This window comes from Trachemys scripta, chromosome 8, assembly GCF_013100865.1.
Source record: "Trachemys scripta elegans isolate TJP31775 chromosome 8, CAS_Tse_1.0, whole genome shotgun sequence".
Taxonomy (NCBI): Eukaryota; Metazoa; Chordata; order Testudines; family Emydidae; genus Trachemys; species Trachemys scripta.
In genome coordinates this window covers 7,956,691-7,978,142 of record NC_048305.1, presented here as the reverse complement: position 1 = coordinate 7,978,142, position 21,452 = coordinate 7,956,691, and the positions used below count along the sequence as shown (strand labels likewise).

The window sequence follows — 21,452 nt, the reverse complement described above, 5'->3', positions numbered from 1 at the left end:
TTTGTTAATGGAGTCCTCTTCTTCGATGGGGAAGGGCAAGTATTATGGGCAAATTTCTCTTGCCCTTAAAGAGTATTATTGACAATGTATAAATGACCTCCGTGAAGTACTGAATGTGGGATTATCCTACAGTACCAATGTTTGATTCCCAGACTTACACCTGCGTTGGCATGATAGGCTAGGTGGCACCTTGAGATACTAATAATTGTATTGTCTTCATCTTTGGAAAAATTGCACCCTACTGAAAAAATTAAACTACTTGATTAAAATTGAGAGTAAGCTATCAATAAATTCTAGAGTAGTTAAGCTCTTAAAACTATTATTTATTGTGAGCCCTATTTAACATGGGAATTCAGCCTGTAGTAAGAAATACTGATAATGCCTTACATCATTTTTCCCAAAACTCTGAGATATTCTATTCTATTTTTTTGTTTTACCCTTATCACCTTTGCACTAATTACAGTTACAACTAATAATTTCCCCCTACTCTGCTGTTGTTCAGTATCATCACCTACCCATTTTAAACTTACTGAAACATTGAGATTCACTTTGTGAACTAATTAGTGTTCCTTTCTCTTTATAAAGCCCTTTGCCTTTTAAAATATTGATGCAAGTTATGTTCTTGTGCAAATGATGTTAGTATAGCACTCTGCAGAATAGTGCATGCAGATATTGTGCAAACATTCCTAAAATTTTCCCAATTTACTCCAATCCTGATTGTACAAAATTCCAGCTATCCCTGTCTTGAGCCTCTTTTGAGCAGAGAATATAAAATCTTGTTCTGGCTACAAAATGTGCACTAACAAACTCTGATCAGACCACCAATCTAGTTTCCATTTGTGACAAACATAATATTTGAATCCTGGTCTATAGACACGAAGGGCATTAAAAGCACATTAACCCACTGCACACACACTGTCCTCAGTAATTGTAGCTGATCCATGATTTCTTTTCACTGGGGTTAAAGTGAAGAACAGTCTGTAAGTGCTTCCTATGTGGTAGCGCTCTGCAGATCTCAATCCCATAGTAGTTTTGTGTTTCCTGCTGACTGCTACTGCACTCTCCTCATAGTTTGTGGTACAATTAACAGAGTAATTTCAGCTTTGAATATCACCAGTATTATGGACCAGAGAAACAGTGTGAACTGACACTACCTAGAATCTTTTAGAGTCAATAAATAACTCCTTCAACCTCCATTTCTGGGAACTCTTTTTATAAAGGGCTTAGCTTGTCTAAGATCCATTGTGTCTCCCTGTCACATGCAGATAAAATTTGTTCCAATGACTTTGGGAGACAGTGAACCAGCTAATGGAGAATGATCAAGTTGCCAATCTTCGGAGAGAGCTTAAAAAAACTATGACAAATTTTTCTTCAACACAACTGGGGAAAGATTTCAGAGAGCTCAGATTCTTTTGATTTGTTTGGAAGGACTAGTATGACTTGCTGTGATCCTCTGTGCTGCCTAAAGGAAGCTCTTTGACGCCAAACAGCATTAACCAAGATGAGATTAAACTAGACAACTATCCTTATCATTTTTCTTTAACAATTTATGAAAACTGTACTTTATTTGTTAGTGGAACTGTAATCTATACCTAGAATGAACCCAGGTGAGCACCTTGAACCAAAAGCTCACCTTAAGAGTTCTGCAAAGTTCTCAAAAGTTCTTGGACAAAAAGGTACTTTCATAAAGAATAATGTATTAGTTGCCCTTTAGGGTCATGCAGAATATTATTCCCAACCATGTGATAGTCCAGTGGTTTTCAACCTCTGGTCTGTGAACCCCGGAGGCCCGCAGATTGTCAAAGGTGTCCGTGAAAGGTGACTGTGAAAATGAAGTTTCAGACCCCAGAAAAGGCATTCAATTTTTCTGATCAATCAAAAGGATGTGAATACCTCTCCCTACAGATCAAAACCTGGAAGTGTTGTCGTTATCATAAAAGCCCACAGTTTAGCGTCCTTTCTCATGCCGTGTCAAATGCCTGCTGAGCCGAGCACATGCAACACTTACAGTTGAATTCTGTTCGGTCAGTTTTCAGTCTAAGGATTCTATAGTAGGGGTCCCCAGACTACAGGTTGAATTTCCAAAGGGGTCTGCACCTCCATTTGAAACTTTTTAGGGGTCCGCAGATGAAAAAGGTTGACAAACACTGTGGTAGTCAAATAAAGCTTGAATGACTTAGGCCGGTGGTGGGAAGTTGGTAGGGTTTTTGTTTTTAAATCTCTCTCCCTCCCCTAAGCAGTATATGTTACTGCCTGGAAATCTAGGAATGGCGTAGGTGGGCCCTTGGTCTTTTCCTCCTAAAATGTCTGCTTTTATCTATGCTCTTTTTACATCTTGCAAGGAATGGCTAGGGAACTCTAGTCTGGCAGAATCATATGGGTAACTCTTATGTAAGTCTTACGCAGTCTTATGTAATGATTGTGACTACATCACAGATTTTAACATTATACCTAAATTGGACCATTTTAGGGCTGGTCACAATGAAAAATTATTGGCATAGCTATGTCTCTAAGGGGTGTGAAAAATCTATATCCCTGAGAAACATAGTTAAGCTGACCTGACCACCGATGTAGACTGCGCTAGGCTGATAGAAGTCTTTTGTTGACCTAACTCAGGGCAGGCAAGGTGGCAGGCAAGCTGATTTTCAGTGGCACTCACACTGCCCGGGTCCTGGCCACTGGTCCGTGGGGCTCTGTATTTTAATATAATTTTAAACAAAGCTTCTTAAACATTTTAAAAATCTTATTTACTTTGCATACAACAATAGTTTTATTATATATTATAGACTTATAGAAAGAGACCTTCTAAAATGTATTACTGGTACGCTGAACCTTAAATCAGAGTGAATAAATGAAGATTCGGCACACCACTTCTGAAAGGTTGCCGACCCCTGACCTACCTACTGCCTCTCGGGGAGGTGTATTATCCACAGCGATGGGAGAACCCCTCTCATTGCTGTAGTAAGTGTTTACGCTGCGGCACTGCAGCACTAAACTGTACCATTTTAAGTGTAGACATAGCCTGAGAGTAAGCAAAAGGCGTATCATCAAGTTCAATTTCTCTTCCCCTGTTGGCTGGACTTTTGGGACCTGCCAACTTCTATTTCTCCCAAGTAAAAAGGAATACACAATATCTCAACAGTAACACTGTAAAAATAAACAATAGAATATTACTTTTTATAGGCCAGAAGCACAGTTAATTTAATGGATTTTTGTGTGTGCCTGATAGCCTTCACACAATATATCAACAGATATCTAACTTCAGTTGACAAAGCAGTGAAATTATTTTGACAAACAAAAGTTAATTGGAAAATTATAGTTTGCTGTGATGTGTTAAATGAGAGAGAGAGAGGGTTAATACCAATAATAGTACTGGAACCATTTTTTGTTCTTGGTTTTATTTTAATGGCTATAATCTTATTTTCTTAATTGTCCTTTAAACTTAACTCACCCATTTGTGGTCCAGCTTGTCAGAACTGTAATTGCTTCATTTCTTGTAATTCCTTAATATTTTAATTATTGTTAACTTTTACAAAAGCTTATGACCATACCCCCACTAACTTCTGCGCTGTACTTCGGACTTAATGAGCTTTTTTTTAGTGTGTACAGCAAGATGTCCCTAATCCTTGCTGACTGTTAGTCTTCCAATTTTTCCAAGGAGTGGTGTGATAGTACAGTTTCTTTCTTATAGTGAAACTGTTTCAGCAATAAATAGTTGATCACAAATACTGTGTTACTTCCCACTTCATATTATTCTGATTTTTGCCTACAGGGAACTCCATTTAAATAACAACCTGTTACGGGTTCTACCATTTGAGCTGGGAAAACTATTTCAGTTACAGACATTAGGTCTGAAAGGTATGACTTTTTTACCTACATTTTGTGTGTTGATCTCATTCTTGAGCCACAGCTGTTCTAAGCTACACGTTTTATGAAATGTTACCAAATGGCAGCTGTTGGTTTAGGAATTTATTCTTCTCTTTTATAAATATATTGAGATTTAATGAATCTGGCCCAAAAAAGAATGAAAAGTCAAGTTCATTTTCTGGTTGCCTACATGGAAGTTAGATATAGCCTTTTGATTAAATCTGCCCTAATTGAACTTACACTGCAGTTATGGAACTCTTTCTCCTCCAAAAGGGGGATCAACTGCATAACTTTTTTGAGGATTTTGTACTGCTGGTAATCATCATAGTATCTGACTGCAAATAGCAATTTAAAATTGCTTTTCAAAATTTTGGAGCCAATCCTGTAAGAGTTTGGCGTGTAGATCTACTGGCTTCAGTGGAAGTTGTGTGAATGAAAGGCTTGCAAGATCAGGCTCTTTCTGTTGAGTATGATGCCTATAAACTGCATTAAATCTCAAAGGTCTAATATTTATTATGATTGGACAATTATTGTCCCCTATTTGTGTGAACTTTTAGCGTCTGACTCTGTAGAGTAGCCTCCTTAATTAATCAGGCCAGATTCTCTGAGATCTGGCAGAAAGATACCATATTCTAGTGGTGGATGTCCAGCAGGGAATGCTTTTGGCCTAGGGGAGGTCACTCTCTTATGCAATAAAACTGGCGGAGATTGCTCCTGCATCAGACGTACTCCCCACCACCGTTATAAGTGTGTTTGGAGAGGGGCAGGATGTGAGAGTGCAAAACTTCACTATGACAGTCCTCCATTAGATCCAGTGATGAAAGTTAGAACTCAGATACAGAAGAGAATGTAAGTGTTTGCAGGAATGGAAAATTGAAATGCTTTTTAAAAAGGGAAACAGTTCTCACTGTTCTGCAGTCATATATCCAAGACTTTAAACACCAGCACACACACACTCTCGACATTTTTCTGGTTTAATTTTACTTTTTGTAAACATGTTTGCAGGAAATCCACTTACGCAGGATATACTGAACCTCTACCAGGAACCGGATGGAACACGAAGGCTCCTGAATTATTTGCTTGATAATTTGGCAGGTACTGCAAAAAGAAGTAAGTGATCATTCCTAAAATATTAATTTATGCTATTTTAAAATAAATATGATTACTTCACTTTGTGTGTGTGTTTTTTTTTTTTTTTAAATATTCTAATAGTTTCAACAGAACAACCACCTCCAAGATCTTGGATTATGTTGCAAGAACCAGACCGAACAAGACCAACAGGTAGCATTGCAATGACTCTTTATAGATCTTCTCCCCCCTCCACCCTGATCTAAAATCACTTCACCATTACCATCTGCTGAAGTATTTCTTTTTGATACTTAAACTAAAACATCTCATACTCACTGATGGTAGCCAGCATAGGCATTCCTACATCAAACAGCACATTTGTCTGTGGAATTAGCTACTTTTTTCTTAAAGGTAATGCCTTTATCTTTAATTGGACTACTCACCACTAGAGTTAAACTAGTTATTCAAGTATTTTAAAAGTAGCTGATCAATTGTAAAATATTAATTGAATGATTGTTGAAGAATCCAGGAACAGCAGAAAAGTTCCCCCTGATTTTCAACAAATGTAGAATAAAAAACAATTCCTGGGCAATCAGAGAATATTTATATTTAAAACTTGTAGCCCCAAGGAAAATCTGAGGAATTGCTTTTTACTAGTTACTGTATTAAAGAAACATTAGGTTTTTATTGTACAATACTGAGGCTTGTTGTTACTGAAGTTGGAACTGTGCCAATTTATTTGGTATATTTATTCTTTAGTTCCAAACGTTACAAGTCTAACTTATTCTTCAACTAATCAGTAGAGAAATTTTAAGTAACTGGAAAGAAACTACAGGGGTTAGTCACTGAAATTTTAAAATGGATCATGCATTTTAATTATGCTTTTGCCCCTTTCCCCTTTTCTGATATATAGTGGTTGTCATAATATGCTGCCTAGAACCTGGCATATATCAAAATGCTACTGTTGTGAAAGTCTTTTGATTCCTTAAATTTTTCCCCTCCAGTCTTAATTTTGCTATGATCACTCTAACATTGGTCATGTTACTGGTGCGGATATTCAGCTGGCCTTACTAAAAGTAACACATTATTTTTGTCAGTGTACTGATCACTCATAAGATCCTGGTCAATCTTCCAAGCCACTTTCCTTGGTTAAGGGGGAAGCCCCCAGGAGGCACTTTTCTAGGGAGAAAGAACCAGGTGAGAACCCAGGAATAAGCCTGTCTTTATGAACGTAGCGCCCTCCTGGCCGGGAACGCCTTTGCCTCACATCTCCATACTGCCGAATTCTGTGCCCCCCCCCCCCTCTCATTTGAGGACATGGTAGTGGGTAGGTTAGTAGCATGGAAAATGCTCATTGTTTGGTGGGTGAGCAGTCCTGGATGGAGGGAGTTGAGAAGCTAGGAATCTCTTAATTTGAAGAGTAAGGAAGGGAGTAGGGGGCTGATGGGAATGAAGACAGATGGAAGCCAAACTAGGTCAGCTCCTATCCCCCCACTGCAGAATTGGGTGCAATGATAGGGTTACACAGGTTAAACTAAAGACCTATTGGAAAGCATTGCGCTTAAAACAAGCGTTACGTTCAAACAAGAATTTCACATTTTTAGTGTATAAATACAGCTTTGTAAACATTTCAAAAGGGAAAAAGTGTCTTTCTGCCTCCCCCATTCCTTCCTGTTTGCTTCTAGGTCCTTTCTGCCTTTGCCTGGAGAACATTGGCAAGATATTTGAATATATCAGAGAGGGAGAGGAATTATTTAAGCTCAGTACCAATGTGGACACATGAACAAATGGATATAAACTGGCTATCAGGAAATTTAAACTTGAAATTAGACGAAGGTTTCTAATCCTCAGAGGAGTTATCATAAGTTCTGGAACAGCCTTCCAAGGGGAGTAGTGGGAGCAAAAGACATATCTGGCTTCAAGACTAAGCTTGATAAGTTTATGGAGGGGATGGTATAATGGGATAGCCTAATTTTAGCAATTAATTGGTCTTTGACTATTAGTGGTAAATATGCCCAGTGGCTTGTGATGGGATGTTAGATGGGGTGGGATCTGAGTTACTACGGAGAATTCTTTCCTGGGTGTCTGGCTGGTGAGTCTTGCCCACATGCTCAGGGTTTAGTTGATCCCCATATTTGGGGTCAGGAAGGAATTTTCCTCCAGGGCAGATTGGCAGAAGCCCTGGGGGTTTTTCACAAATATATAAAAATCCTCTGCAGCATGGGGCATGGGTCACTTGCTGGAAGATTCTCTGCACCTTGAAGTCTTTAAATCATGATTTGAGGACTTCAGTGGCTCAGACACAGGTTTGATACAGGAATGGGTGGGTGAGATTCTGTGGCCTGCATTGTGCAGGAGGTCAGACTAGATGATCATAATGGTCCCTTCTGATCTTAAAGTCTATGATTCTATGACATGAATAATAAGACTGTCACAGCATCTCCACCGCATTCAGACAGTAGAGCTGCAGCTAAGGTTATGACTTCTTTGTACAGGTCCTTCTGAGATCTTGATAAGACACTCCAGCAAAGAGCCAAGTGAGAGCATGATATGTTTTTGTTTTTATTTAAGCCTTCTTTAATTTTGTTTTTCTTAGAATAGTTATTCAGAGATTCTCCCTACATAATACAGAAGCTGTAGTTGGTAAAAGAAATCTCATTTTTTTGCTCTGCATTTTACCTTTCAGAATTAAGCCCTTTCACTGCAGACTTCTTTCCCTTTATTTTTTAAATCTTAGTTCAGACCTGGGCCACCCATTGCATGATTGTAAGCTCAATCTTACTGAGTGTTCTTTGAGAGCCTGTTCCTACAACAGGCTTTGCACAGACTCAGGGTCCACCATTCAGTGCCAGTTATAGGATTGGGGCCTACATCAAAATTTAATTCCTTCATTAAGTGTATTTAAATACATCCCAGTCGGGTTCGGGGTCCCCCTTGACTTATTAACATGCAAGGACAGTGTAACAGTCAAAAAGATCAACATCTACTGTTAAAGTTTTTAAACAAGCATGTTAAGAAACAAAGCTATAATGGGGTTAATTCTCAGTGTAAACTACCTTTGTCTGCTATTCACCATTTATATCCGCAACATATGGAGGTTTTTTTTAGTAACCTGTTAACAATGAATGCTGTATGCCCAGACAAAAGGAGTGGCTGGTTATTTTAGAGAGAACATGTGATGCATTTTTCTGTAGGGTCAGCTGTTAAACTATATATTCGAGTTAAAGCACTTGAAGCATAAAATTGCTAAAATTACTGAAGGGTAAAAATGAAGAATGTAATTGTGCTTTTTAGTAAAATATATCAGTAATTTAAATTATTGTTCTGCAGCCTTGTTTTCTGTCATGTGTTACAACGTACTTTGTGATAAATATGCCACCCGGCAGTTATATGGCTATTGTCCATCGTGGGCACTGAACTGGGAGTACAGAAAAAAAGCCATTATGCAGGAAATCTTGACCTGCAATGCTGACATCATAAGTCTTCAGGTAAATGATAAATTTATTTTTCCTTTTGTGTTCACTTGTATGGATTCTTGTACATTGCATTCATTAAAGTAAACTTTCTTTTAAAGCAATATGTCGTAATTTAGAACTCTTATTCATTGCTTGACATCAAAAGAATGCTTTTCCAACCTACACAGTTGGAACACTAACCAGCAGCAGCTGATCAGAGAAACGTGTTGAAGTGTGTGTATATATAACCTGACGCATGTTCAGATAAAAGGCATGAGATAATCATATCTCTGGGGATTACAGAAATTTATTTATATCTTCTGCCTTAAAATAACAGTATGGCTGTCTTATGCTTACGTTCCTTGATTCATCTAATTTTTTGAGTTTCCTAAAGCCAGTTTGGAGGTGACTTGTACTTTCTTCTAAAAGAGGCTAAATAATATAGACGTAATACCAGTCTTCTGTACTCTGGTGGTGCTAAGCAAATACAGTGTGCTGTCTTATAACTTTACAGGAGGTTGAAACTGAACAGTACTACAGTTTTTTCCTGACAGAACTGAAGGAACGTGGCTATAATGGGTTCTTCAGTCCAAAATCTAGAGCTCGGACAATGTCAGAACAGGAAAGAAAACACGTTGATGGCTGTGCAATATTTTTCAAGACCGAAAAGTAAGTGTGTTTCATAAAACCTTCTGTTGTGCCGGTTCCCTTTCACACAATTCTTCTGGGTCAAATTTAGGCCCCAAGTTGCTGTGACGAAGAAGTGTGTCTTTGTGTGGGACTTCTATTCTAACATTGTTGGGGATAAGAGGAGAAGTTCACACTCCTTGGGGCCTCTTTAGCCAGAGCTAAACACTTTTTTTCCATATCTCCATATTTTGTACAAAGTATTCCTGCCTTTAGAAGGAATACTCTGCACAAGAGGCACCGTGCTGGGCACGACTAGTCTGAAAAAAGCCCATATTACCAATTCTCTTTTAATCTTTTATGCTTTGTTGTATGAAAGTGGAAAAAAAGCTAACAAATAAAATGAAATATAAGAGCAGGTACAATAAAAGTATCATGAAATATTTTGTATTTATTCACTGCTGATGGTGTAAAAAAGCTCAGAAAAAAACCCAAAGCATAGGAAAAAAGAAACAAACAATAGGAAACATGGGAAATGTGACCTGTAGAACACGCACTTCAGGCAAAAGAAATTCCATCGTAAAACAGTGACACCTGTCTGGCTCTTCAGCTGCTTTTGCAATGCTAATATGAGAGATCTTCATGCTGAAGGTAAAATTTGCTCCACTACAGAGGCCTCCAACCAAGATCTAGAAAACCAATTTGAATCGGTTGAAAGCAGCATATCACTCTGAATTGGGGAGACCTTCACAATGAAAACTCAAGCAAGAATTTCACCCCTGAACTCTTTCAAATCCAAATGCACTCAGTCTGAGACAGTAGGAAAAGACTACAGTCTTTAATTTATTTCTTGAGTGAAATTGGACTGAGTCATTTAGTTTTTTATGAACAGTGAGACACCTGTCCTTGTTACCCAAATCATTCCTAAAATATAAGCCTAAACTTTAAAAAAAAAAATGACTTGCGATTTTTGGGTGCCCAAATTGAGAGACCTTAAAGGGACTTGATTTTCAAAAGGTGGGAGAACTCAGGACTTTCTGAAAATCTGGAGCTGTTTTAAGGTGTCTAAAGTCAGGTACCAAAAAAATTGAGGCACCCAAAATCATTAATCACTTGTGAAAATATAAGGAATATATAGACAATTAAATTTGCCATCTCTGAAACAGTGATTGCCCTAGATATCGAAGTCTTTAAGAATTTTTCTGTATTCTGCTGTGTCCACAAAACAATGCAGATGTCTGCCTCACTACACTCTGGTTCAGAAACAAGTGCTGAGTCACTCTCTCTTAAGCCTGCTAGTTCAAATCAGTAAATATGATAGATCAGGAGAAGCAAAATATCTTATTGTATTTAACATTTTTCTAAATGAAAGAATATGGGAAGTGTTGATTTTGGGAAGGCGGAGTTAATTTAAATCTGTTTAAGATGGCGTGCAGATAAAAATTGCTAATGAAATTATATCTTCCAACTTCAGATCAGCATATTTATAAAGCAGTAATGTGACTGGCTGAGATTCTTGTAACTTAGTTTACTTATGTCATCTAACAAGTTTTAATTAAAATGAGGAAGAAGCTATAGTATTTCCTTTGTCATTTGACAAGTTAAGAAACCACACAATGTTGTTTTTTCAGATTCATCTTAGTTCAGAAACATACTGTTGAGTTCAATCAATTAGCTATGGCAAACTCAGAAGGGTCTGAAGCGATGCTGAACAGAGTTATGACAAAAGATAACATTGGAGTTGCAGTGTTGCTAGAGCTGCGAAAGGAATTAATAGAAATGTCATGTAAGTAATTGAATCCAATTTTTTGACTGGATTGTGATACAGCATGTTACAGTCTCCAATACAAATGAAAATTTTGTTTCAGTGGAATAGAGAATGGAAAACAACATTCACAAATAAACATATCTACAATTGTGTGCTGAAATTTTTTTGGGCAAACTTCACTTAAAATAGAATTTGGGGAAAATTTTTGAAATAGCAAATGCTAACTAGAATGTTTGGATGATGCAAGGTTTTTAAAAATTTGATTCTCCCTCACCCATTTTTTATAAAGAGAAAGTTGAAGAATTGAGGACAAGAGGGGAAATTAACTTGGTGTATCTGTCTGGAAGAATATACAAGTGCCATTGAACTAACCAGAGGTGGTTGTAAATTTCTTGATCATCTGCTTGGTAGCTCTCTGTCATGTAGTGCTTATAAATTCCACATGTTCTTGCCCTGGAGTTCTCAAAAAAGTTGAGACTTCAATTGACCTGGGAAGTGTCTTGGTGTGGCCCTATTTAGCCTATAGTGCTTTGTTATTTTCCCTATTATAGTAAGATTTTATTAACAAAGGCATTAAACAAACATGCCTTTAATGTGCGCTTGCGGGGGGATAGAAGATTTGTAATGTGCATATGTGAAACTGCTGAGTTAAAAAGCATAATTATTAAAATACTAGACTGATTTTGCTACTCAGGGTGTGGGGATTACTTGGAGAGTATTGCAAATAATGGAGAAAAAACTGTAATTTAAAAAATAATATACTGTGCATTGGTTTTCAGCATGATTATATATTAATAGTAATGGCATTTTCAAACTTGCAGAACTTAATTGTACCATCTCGTTTTTGTTTTTGGTCCTTCTTCATCGGGTGTTAGCTCGGTGTTGGAAGTAGCTGTAACCAGTTAAATTGCGACTGCACAGCCAATAATTTCTTGGCAATAAAGAAATAGGGTTAGTGTAAAACTTTAAAAATCCCTTCCAGTGACATTACCCCCCCCCACACGCTTCTATTTTAAGGTTGGCCAAACTTAGCATCAACCCTGTTTCAAATCTGTGACTTCTTAAAAATCATTTTTGGGTTATAATACAAGCCATCTAGTAGTCATTAGCTGTATCTGTTGCAGACACAGCAACTGTAAATATTTTACTTCCAATTTTAGCTGGAAAGCCACAACTTGGGATGGAGAAGCAGCTAGTTCTTGTAGCTAATGCACATATGCACTGGGACCCTGAGTATTCTGATGTGAAGCTGGTTCAGACTATGATGTTCCTCTCTGAAGTAAAGAACATTATTGATAAAGCCTCTCGTAACCTCAAACCTGGACTTTCGGGAGAACTTGGAACCATTCCACTTGTACTGTGTGCAGATCTCAATTCTCTGCCAGATTCTGGTAAGAACAGCAAGTTTACTTTTTTAGAACAAAATGTAAGAGGTGTTTGAATTGAAATTCAAAGGACTTCCTTTTTAAAAGAAAATATTTTCAGTGTAAAAACATAAGATGCTTGAGATTTTAAGATAAAAAAGTATCGTTGCTATTAGGAAGTCAAGAGACGATAAAATTACTCCATTATAGTCCTGGAGGGATTCTGCTCCACTGCATGTGCGCAGAATTCATGTCCCCCTGCAGATTTCTTTGCATGCCCACAGAAAATAATGGGAAAGCAAAGGGAAGCTGCAAAAGCGGTCACATGCCCCTCCCCAGAAGCACAGGTGTGTAGTTTCTGGCGCCCTGAGCAGACGGCAGAGGGGTAAATCACTGTGTGCGAGGAGGGGGCTTGAGACACCCCGACTGGTGCCGGGTCAGACCCACCCCTTGTCTGTCCAACTCCTGTGCATCCAGACCTCCCCATACCCAGACAGTCCCCCCCCCCCCCATCCCCATTCTATTGAGCCTCACCACACCCTCCCCCACCCCCACCCCCCCGTGCTCCACCACCCCTACATCTGGTTCTCCCCAGACCCACCTGCTTACCTGGGGCTGGGGATGCCCTAGCTGGTGGCTCCTCCCCTGTGCTGGGGGTGGGGGAAGAGTGCACATACCCTGTACGGCGTAGCCAGGGCCAGGGCTGGGTCAGATCCACCCCCAGAAACCTTCCCCAGCTTTCCCCACCCCTCCTGCCTCCATCATCTTCAGCTATGGAGAGAGGGGTCACTGTATGGGGAGCTGCTCCCCTGTTCGCCCAACCCCTGTGCATCCAGACCCCCCATACCAAGCCTCCCCACATCGAACCCCCTGGACCCACTAAGCTCCACCATTTAAAAATATTGTATTCAGAATTTTTAATTTTTTGGCACAGAATTCCCTCAGGAGTAATTTGATCTGTGACCTCATTGACTGTAGGTACTAAATATCTCTTCCCTCTAATTGGAAGCTTTATTATGTTGCCCATTATGTTGCCCATAGCAATATAACGCTTTAAAAGTGCAAGATTGTAAATTCTCCTGCTTAAAATAATCTCCACAGAACCCTACTTTCTGCAGTTTAAGCAGTCCAGAATCATTGAAATATAAACCTTCAGATACTTCATGTAAAATGCACATGCTAGCAAATGCATGATAATATTGGACCTTTCCTTTCCTTTCTGCTACTTGCTAATGTATAGGGTTTTCCCAACCTTAAGGACACCCTCTGATCCTTGCACTCTTTTTAGTTAAGGTTTTATGGGTGAGATTCTGTCTGATCCTTGGGGGAGAGAGAAAGAGACACACACACGCACACGCCCAAGGAACCTTTCTTCCCTCCAGTTGTTTCCTTAGGCAGGGACCAGTCATTAATAAGCCAGACTTTCTCTGAAGGTGCTCACCATCCACAACTTCAGCGGAAGTAGGTGGGAGCTGTAGGTGCTGAGCACCTCTGTGAACCTGGCCCAGCGTGGCTAGGGAAGGCAAAGAGGGTATCATTGCCAATGGCTAGTGCAACAAGTAGTGCTTACCTCGAGCAGGAACAAGGATGGGGCCAAATATCTGCCTTGGAGCAAAGTCCCAAATCTCCAGAGGTAATCTGTCAATTGGCATCAAGTTTTCAGACCTATTTTCAATCTGTCTTCAGAAAAAAGTCATTCCCCTCGCTTTGAGGATAACCTAGCTGTGTCATCAGTGTGTTGATCAGTGAGTGCTATGGGGCAGGCTGAGAAGCTGCAACAGGGCTAGTTTCAGTGGTGAAGCAGGGGTGGAGTTTGAGCACCAACAGAAAGTGGGGGTGAGAGGAAGCTGCTCATAGCCTTTGCTATGTTTTTACTTTTTACCATCACCTTGGATCTTGTTTAATCTTGTAGATAATTCTATCGAAGGGTGTGCCTTGACTTGGCCAATGCTTGCTCTTAGTGTATGGCATGGCACTAAAATAGAAAGCCTTTGCATATGTTATAAAAGTCATATTGACTGTATGTATTTAACTTGTTGCTTGTTTAAGGTCCAGACACATTCAATGAATGAAAGTAGCAGTTTGTTTGCATAAACCTATTAACTAAATGCATAAGTTGGTAACCTTTTTTTCCCCCCCCATGCTCCTCTTAATAGGTGTTGTTGAATATTTGAGCACTGGTGGGGTGGAAACAAACCATAAAGATTTTAAGGAACTGAGATACAATGAAAGTCTTACCAACTTCAGTTGTAATGGAAAAAATGGAACAACGAATGGAAGGATTACGCATGGTTTCAAGTTGAAGAGTGCCTATGAGAATGGCCTAATGCCTTACACAAATTACACATTTGACTTCAAGGTGAGAATTTTGCTATGTTCTAGCAGGGTTCCCAAACCCTTTTTCCCTGAGGCCCACCTGTGCAGGCGCAATAGGCACTGCGGCCTACTATTCACACAAGTCCGTCAGGGAGAGGGGCCCTAGGGGGAGTGCGCACTCCCTCGCCTTAGCAGGAACCAGGGCCAGCAATAGGACGAAGGGGCCAGGAAGGGGCCACAGCCAGCCCTCCCGACACCCTCTGCCTCAGTAGCCTGTTGAGTGCCATGAGCTGGGGTTGCTGCCTCAGATGGTTAGTTTTACAAACTTACATTTAAAAATACAATGAACCAGAAAACACTAATTCTTTCATCATAATAGAAATCACGATTAGTGTTTCCTATTTGCAAGGTAATAATGGTGTCTTGGGTCTTGGATGTTTATTCTTTTTTATAAACAGGAAGCACCCTTAGGGTATTATTTGACATATTTTTAATTATCCCAACTAACTAAAAGTAGAACATGGGGTGTTAAGCTTCTAAATGAAACAATGTTATTAAATAACTGCCCACTTCTCTGCATTGTTCCCCTGCTTTGTTGCAATATGGAAAATTATCAACACTTCCTTACTCAGGGAAAGCAAAGATGGTTCTCTTCCTCTCTCTTCAACTCTGATGTGGCTTGAGGCCCTCTAGTTGAGCATTATTGAGTGTTTTTTACATACAGTCCTTTTAAGTTTCTCCATTCTTGGAGTAGAGGCAACAGTAATACCTTATCCGTAATAAAATGAAGAATGTGTGGTTGAGCATTGGGGCCTTCTGGTAACTTCCTTGCCTTGCTCCTAACAATTCATGGAGAAATGGTGACAATAATTAGTAAGTATCATTTTAACTACTATCATTCCCTTACGTAGTTTAAGGGATGTGTTTCTTTGGTGATAAGAAACATAAGAATGGCCATACTGGGTCAGACCAATGGACCATCTAGCCCAGTGTCCTGTCTTCCAACAGTGGCCAATGCCAGGTGCTTTAGAGCGAATTAACAGAACAGGTATTCATCAAGTATCCCCTGTCACCCATTCCCAGATTCTGGCAAACAGAGGCTAGGGATACTTCAGAGCATGGTTTTGCATTCCTGCCCATCCTGGCTAATAGCCATTGATGGACCTATCCTCCAGGAATTTCTTTCTTTCTTTTTTGAACCCTATTATAGTCTTGGCCTTCACAACATCCTCTGGCAAAGAGTTCCACAGGTTGACTGTGTGTTGTGTGAAGAAATACTTCCTTTTGTTTGTTTTAAACCTGCTGCCTATTAATTTCATTTGGTGACCCCTAGTTCTTGTGTTATGAGGAGTAAATAACACTTCCTTATTTACTTTCTCCACCCAGTCATGATTTTATAGACCTCTATCATATTCCCCCACTTAGTCATCTCTTTTCCAAGCTGAAAAGTCCCAGTCTTAATAATCTCTCCTCCTATGGAAGCTGTTCCATACCCCCAATCATTTTTGTCCTTTTCTGCACCTTTTCCAATTCAAATATCTTTTTTGAGATGGGGCGACCAGATCTGCATGCAGTATTGGAGACGTGGGCATACCATGGATTTATATAGAGGCAATATGATATTTTCTGTCTTATTATCTGTCCCTTTCCTAATGATTCCCAGCATTAGACAGCATTGGTTCCCTGCTTTGAATTTGACTGCAGTTTTACCTAGAGACAATAGGAACAATTGTCTTTAAGAACAAAATTCTTGTTATAGAAAATAGCTTGACACCAGTGTATTACCTCTAATCAAAAGATATTTGATAATATTCTAGAGAGAGATTAGAAGCCCTTGATGCTATAGGGAAGTATCAAGTGTCTAATTGTAATATTTGACTAATGCTGGATAACTGGAAACATTATTCTGAATTTGAATTGGAATAGCAGAGCAATGACTAATAATTGCATTCTGTCTTTAATTTAGTTATCACTAAATTCTGGTCCCACTAACGTCAAAAGGAGTTTTGTCATTGATGTTAATGAGACCCGTATTTAGCTCTTAATGCCAAATGAAAGCAATGAAGAGCCAGTAGTAATAGTCATTCTCAATGTCTTAAACAAAACATTAATAAGAGGTAGCTAACCTCTTTCTCTCCAACATACTGATTGTCACAACACAGTATGGCAAAACGGCAATGCAGACTGCACAGTATCAATTTCAAGACCCTCATCATAAGGTGGCGGTTCCAATTTTAGTGTTTTAAAATGCAGTCTGCAAGAGCAAGGAAGGAGAAGACTAGTCTCCCCAGAGATTAGTCATTTCCAGATCTGTAATGGTTCTGAAGTCCCTCTTAAACAAGTGGGTGGGGGATGTCTGAAATGAATTACCACAAAGAGGAGAGGAGAAGTGACCGAGGTCCCAGTAGACACTAGTTTTCCCTGACCCATAGCGGGCAACCCTTAGAACAGACTATAAAGGGGAGACAGAAGTAGTGGAGCAAACTGTACTACAGCGAGGAAATAGTGCTACTTCCTAGCTATTTGGCTTCAAATAAGTATCCGAAAAGGTATCTGTAATACTATACTTAAATGTTGTCTTTGAAAAGGCATTTGGCCAAAGGATGGTGCATTAAAACACTTCTTTTCCCCTCCTATTTCAGGGTATTATTGACTACATCTTCTACTCTAAACCTCAGTTAAATATACTTGGCATTCTTGGACCTTTGGATCATCATTGGTTAATAGAGAACAATATAAGTGGCTGTCCACATCCACTCATCCCTTCGGACCACTTCTCACTTTTTGCACAACTGGAGCTTTTGCTGCCTTTCCTGCCTCCGGTAAATGGAATCCATCTCCCTGGCAGGAGGTAGTCAAGTACAACTTAGAGGGTAACCTCAATTTAACTTGTAAAATTGTAAAATCTGAATATAGAGGAGTGAGGTATGGCCAACAGGGATTTTTTCTTAATGATCTTAATTTTAAATCTAATTATTTGATAAAGACATAGTAAAAGCCAGGTGCTATCAACAGACACAATTCTGAGCCCAATATACTTTATATACTGTTAAACAGGAATTGGTGCATATGCACTTTTCTTCAATTTGTTACAATTAATCATCCTGTTTCTTCTCTATCCAACATAACACATTCATGCCTTGAAATAGAGAATTGTTATACAGTATATTCTCTTTGCACAGATATCTGTAGCACTACTTTTTTGAGGCCAGTAGTAACATCGAGAACATTCTTCCGTACTTCACTCCCTCCTTTTTCAGACTTGCTTGTAAAATATAGAATTTGAATTTAGCCTTTATTGATTGTATATGAACAACAGAAGACCTGATTTATGAGATTTTGTACTTTAAAAAAATCAGATTTGGAAAATGATTGATTGTATTGTAAACTAAGGCTAAATTTTTATCTGTTTTCATGTGTTATAAAGGCCAGCTTGTAAAAGAAGTTGCAACAGGTTTTCTCTGCTAATGATTTGCACTTGTTAGGGTTTTGTTAGCCCTTTTGTACTACTTTTATTTTCAGTTGAGAACATTGCTTTTTAAATCTAAATCTGTAAAATATTGGCAAATATCTTAATTAAATATATGCATTTGTCTTTTTGATTTAAAAAGAAAAACCATAAAGTTCTCACAGAACAGACAAGCTAAGCAGTGAATGATGAGTAGGTCTGTATGGACTGAAAGTTATTGTTGATGTGTGTGCATTCTAATATTTTTATCTCTGATTTTTGAAGTAAAATTAGGGATGCTTGTGTACAGCTTCTTAATTTTTATTTTAAATGCTATTTGTCCTATCTGCACTGTGCCTGCTTAAATTTGTTCTCAACTAGCACTGCCTGTGCATGCAGAGAAAATCTGTGCATCCTCTTTTATATTTTTTAAATAATGTTAACACTTGTGAAAATTTTATGAAGATACTTTTGTATAAGCTGTGGCATCTTTATTTCCTCTTGAAGCATTGAATACACACTTTTTGAACATGTTCAGATTATGGGTACACAGTTCCTAGCTTCTAATACCTAAGCACTGCTTCTTTCAGTGTCATCGCACAGTGCTATTTTTTCACAAAGAAATACTATCATGTGAATCCTTTTCAGTTTAAGTGTGTTCCTCAGTCTCAGAGACCGTATCATTCCTTGAAGAAAAAAAATTACATTTTCTGTTTATGAAGCAGTGTAAATTAGATACATTTTCAGTACAGGTCCCTAAGATAATTCTTCAGATCATTTTTAAAGTGACCAAGTCATATTTTAAAGTGTCAAGCAAGACTAAAGTTAAATAGTGTACCTTCATAGTGCCATTAGTGTCATAAAGCCAAGTATAAAACAGCTAATAAATTTAACTTGGACTTATAAAAGGGAGAATTTATCCACTCCTCCTTAACTAATACACTTTCAAAAATCAATGTAATTAATTGAGAGAGAGAGAGCGAGAGGAAGCTTGGTCTAACTGCTTTTGTTTCAACTGCAGGCAGGGAAGCAAAAGGACACTGAGCATTACTAGAAATTTCTGAATATTATAAATTTTTGTATAGAGAATGAGTTAGGTAATAATGATTCAAAATTTTATGAAGAGAAAATTGTCAGCACTTAAATGTGCTAAAACCATTCTGTTTTAAAATAGAAGTAAAATTACAAATAGTTCTGATCTACAAAATGTGTGTTTTAAATTTCAGTAGGAAAAGTCTTGATCTTGAATCCTTGTCTGGGACCTGATTTTGTTTTGTTTTTTAGTTGTGCAAACACCAAACATGTCCAATTTATAATCAGTACATTGAAATGCTGGTAGTATTGATGTAGTAGATTTAATGCTTAGTGTTATTTTTTTCCTGTTTGTTTTTTTTATTTTGTTTTTTGTAAAGTGTGAATAAAAGGTGTTTTACTCATGTTTCCTTAACAATGTGTTGGTAATGCGCATCATGACAATTTCCAGTGACGATGAGCCTATTTAGCTTGTCAAACTGAGCAAACCTATTTTTTTTTCCCTGATCTGGATTATATAATAGGTCCAGAAAGCTTTACGGAAGGGGAAGGGAAGCACTTACTCATTTTGTATTTCTGGGAAATAATTTACTTTCATACATGCTGGAGCTTGAGTGCACTTGTTAGATTCAAAAGGTTTGAGCTTTACACAATACCTTTTCACCTGTATTTGGTAGTCTTTTAAATATATTTGAATTTATGGCAGCCTATTAAAACATTATGGCCCTTTGTGTGTTGAAGACACAATTGCTCTTCCCTGGACACACTGCCATCTATGGGTCAGTTTGAACGACTTTTCTCCTTCTTTTAGACTAATCCTGTAGGGTCTGATCTAAAGCCCACTGAATGTAGTGAAGAGATTCCTATTGACTTCAGTGGGTTTTGAGTCAGATGCTAAGGCTACGTCTACATTACTGCATACTTTGGCATACCTTATGTCGCTCAGGGGTGGGAATAACCCACCCCCCGAGTAAGTTACACCGACATAAGCGCTTGTGTGCACGGCACTATGTCATTAGCTTCTGCCATTCATGGAGGTGGTTTTATTATACTGATGAGAGAGCTCTCTCCCATTGGTTAGAGCGTCTTCCCCAGACACACTGCAGGGGCGCAGCTGCATTGGTACAGCTGTGCCATTGCAGCATTGAACATGTAGACATCCCTAATAACCGTGACTCTGAAGCCTACTGAAGGAGAAATTTTTTAACATATGGGAAAAGATCAGATGCGCCAATACTGGACTGATGTAAACTTCGTTAAACAAATTTAAAATAAATATTTTCCTGTGTTAAACAAATCTCACTCAACGTCTCAGTTTTCAATTGCAACATAAACAAAATAATGCAATAAACCATCTTTATTTACAAAATGCAACATCTTTGCATCAGAAACTCTGACATAAAATGGTTACTTGCAATACTTTTATTTAAGGTGGCTTTAGATGTTGCCATAATGTACCTTCAGTGTTGTTGTTGTAAAAGCACATAACATAAAAATCATAGAACATTGGGTTGAGGTGTTTCATTCAAGTTAGACCAGAAATTTTGGGCCCATTGTTTTTTACCATTTGGTGAAAACCTCAAGTATGGTCTGCCACAACTTTGGTAATTATTTACACGTACAAAAGAATTCTAAATTTAATTTGGGGGTATACTTTAAAGAAGTGGAAACAAATAGAAAACATTGATATACAGATTGCAACTTTAACATATATCAGAAGTAGGCAAAGAAAAACCACTTGGAGATGTTTGTAATTATTTTGTCCCTTCAGTGGCTTCAACAAATTAAATATGGCTAGCATTTTGACAATAAAACTGATTTGAGTTCAGAATACAGTGGCATACATTTCTGGTCTAATTTTAACAAAAGAGATTGTAAGTTCATCTAGGATGTAAGCTTAGAAAAGTAGCTTAAGGTGTCAAATTTGCATTTTAGCCATGCAGCAAAAAAACAAACCAAAAACTCCACATTAAAGACAAAATAATTACAACCCCATTTAAAAGAAACAAATCACACTGTAAAACTTATGACTATTTCAATTTACTGCTTAATTAGTCTTTTTTCATCCAGCCTTACACAGTTTTTTAGTATATGTTAACTGCTATTCTTTTTTGTTTGCATAAATTTTGACACTTAAATGTCTTGGTATGTTTAAGTAGTGTCTAAAATAGAATATCTTTAGTCTTTATTCACAGTACTTCTGTATAAAGTGTAATGCACTGGACTAACTCTTGTTTACCATTCATTTAACAAAAACCAGCACATTATCTGCACTAAGCTCAAAGAATGTTGCATTTGTCAAAAGGCAGCTCTTCAATAAGATAAAGGGGGAAACTGAATATGGTCTGATGGTAAACAAGGGCTTTTACTGTTCTCTTCAGTGGAACTTTCTTCTTGGTCAAATTTTAACTAGCTAGTATTATATTTATATACAGGGTCTTCTTTTTTTCTTTACCAATGTATTTTCCTACTCATAGCTGACCAATAAATTCAATATCTGTTTCAAA

The 21,452-nt window shown here is 38.1% G+C and overlaps 1 protein-coding gene across 5 annotated transcripts in view; it reads left to right on the top strand.

Annotated features, from left to right (window-relative positions):
- Positions 1–21,452, top strand: part of CNOT6 (CCR4-NOT transcription complex subunit 6) — a 49,681-nt gene extending 28,229 nt beyond the window's left edge. For all 5 annotated transcript variants that reach the window (XM_034778670.1, XM_034778666.1, XM_034778665.1 and 2 more), the window contains 9 exons: positions 3,773–3,858; positions 4,873–4,977; positions 5,080–5,148; positions 8,266–8,423; positions 8,905–9,059; positions 10,649–10,803; positions 11,946–12,176; positions 14,306–14,508; positions 17,108–21,452. In XM_034778670.1, the coding sequence (XP_034634561.1) occupies positions 3,773–3,858; positions 4,873–4,977; positions 5,080–5,148; positions 8,266–8,423; positions 8,905–9,059; positions 10,649–10,803; positions 11,946–12,176; positions 14,306–14,508; positions 17,108–17,320 (1,375 nt within the window). In that variant the 3' untranslated portion in view covers positions 17,321–21,452. The remainder of the gene's footprint in view (positions 1–3,772; positions 3,859–4,872; positions 4,978–5,079; positions 5,149–8,265; positions 8,424–8,904; positions 9,060–10,648; positions 10,804–11,945; positions 12,177–14,305; positions 14,509–17,107) is intronic.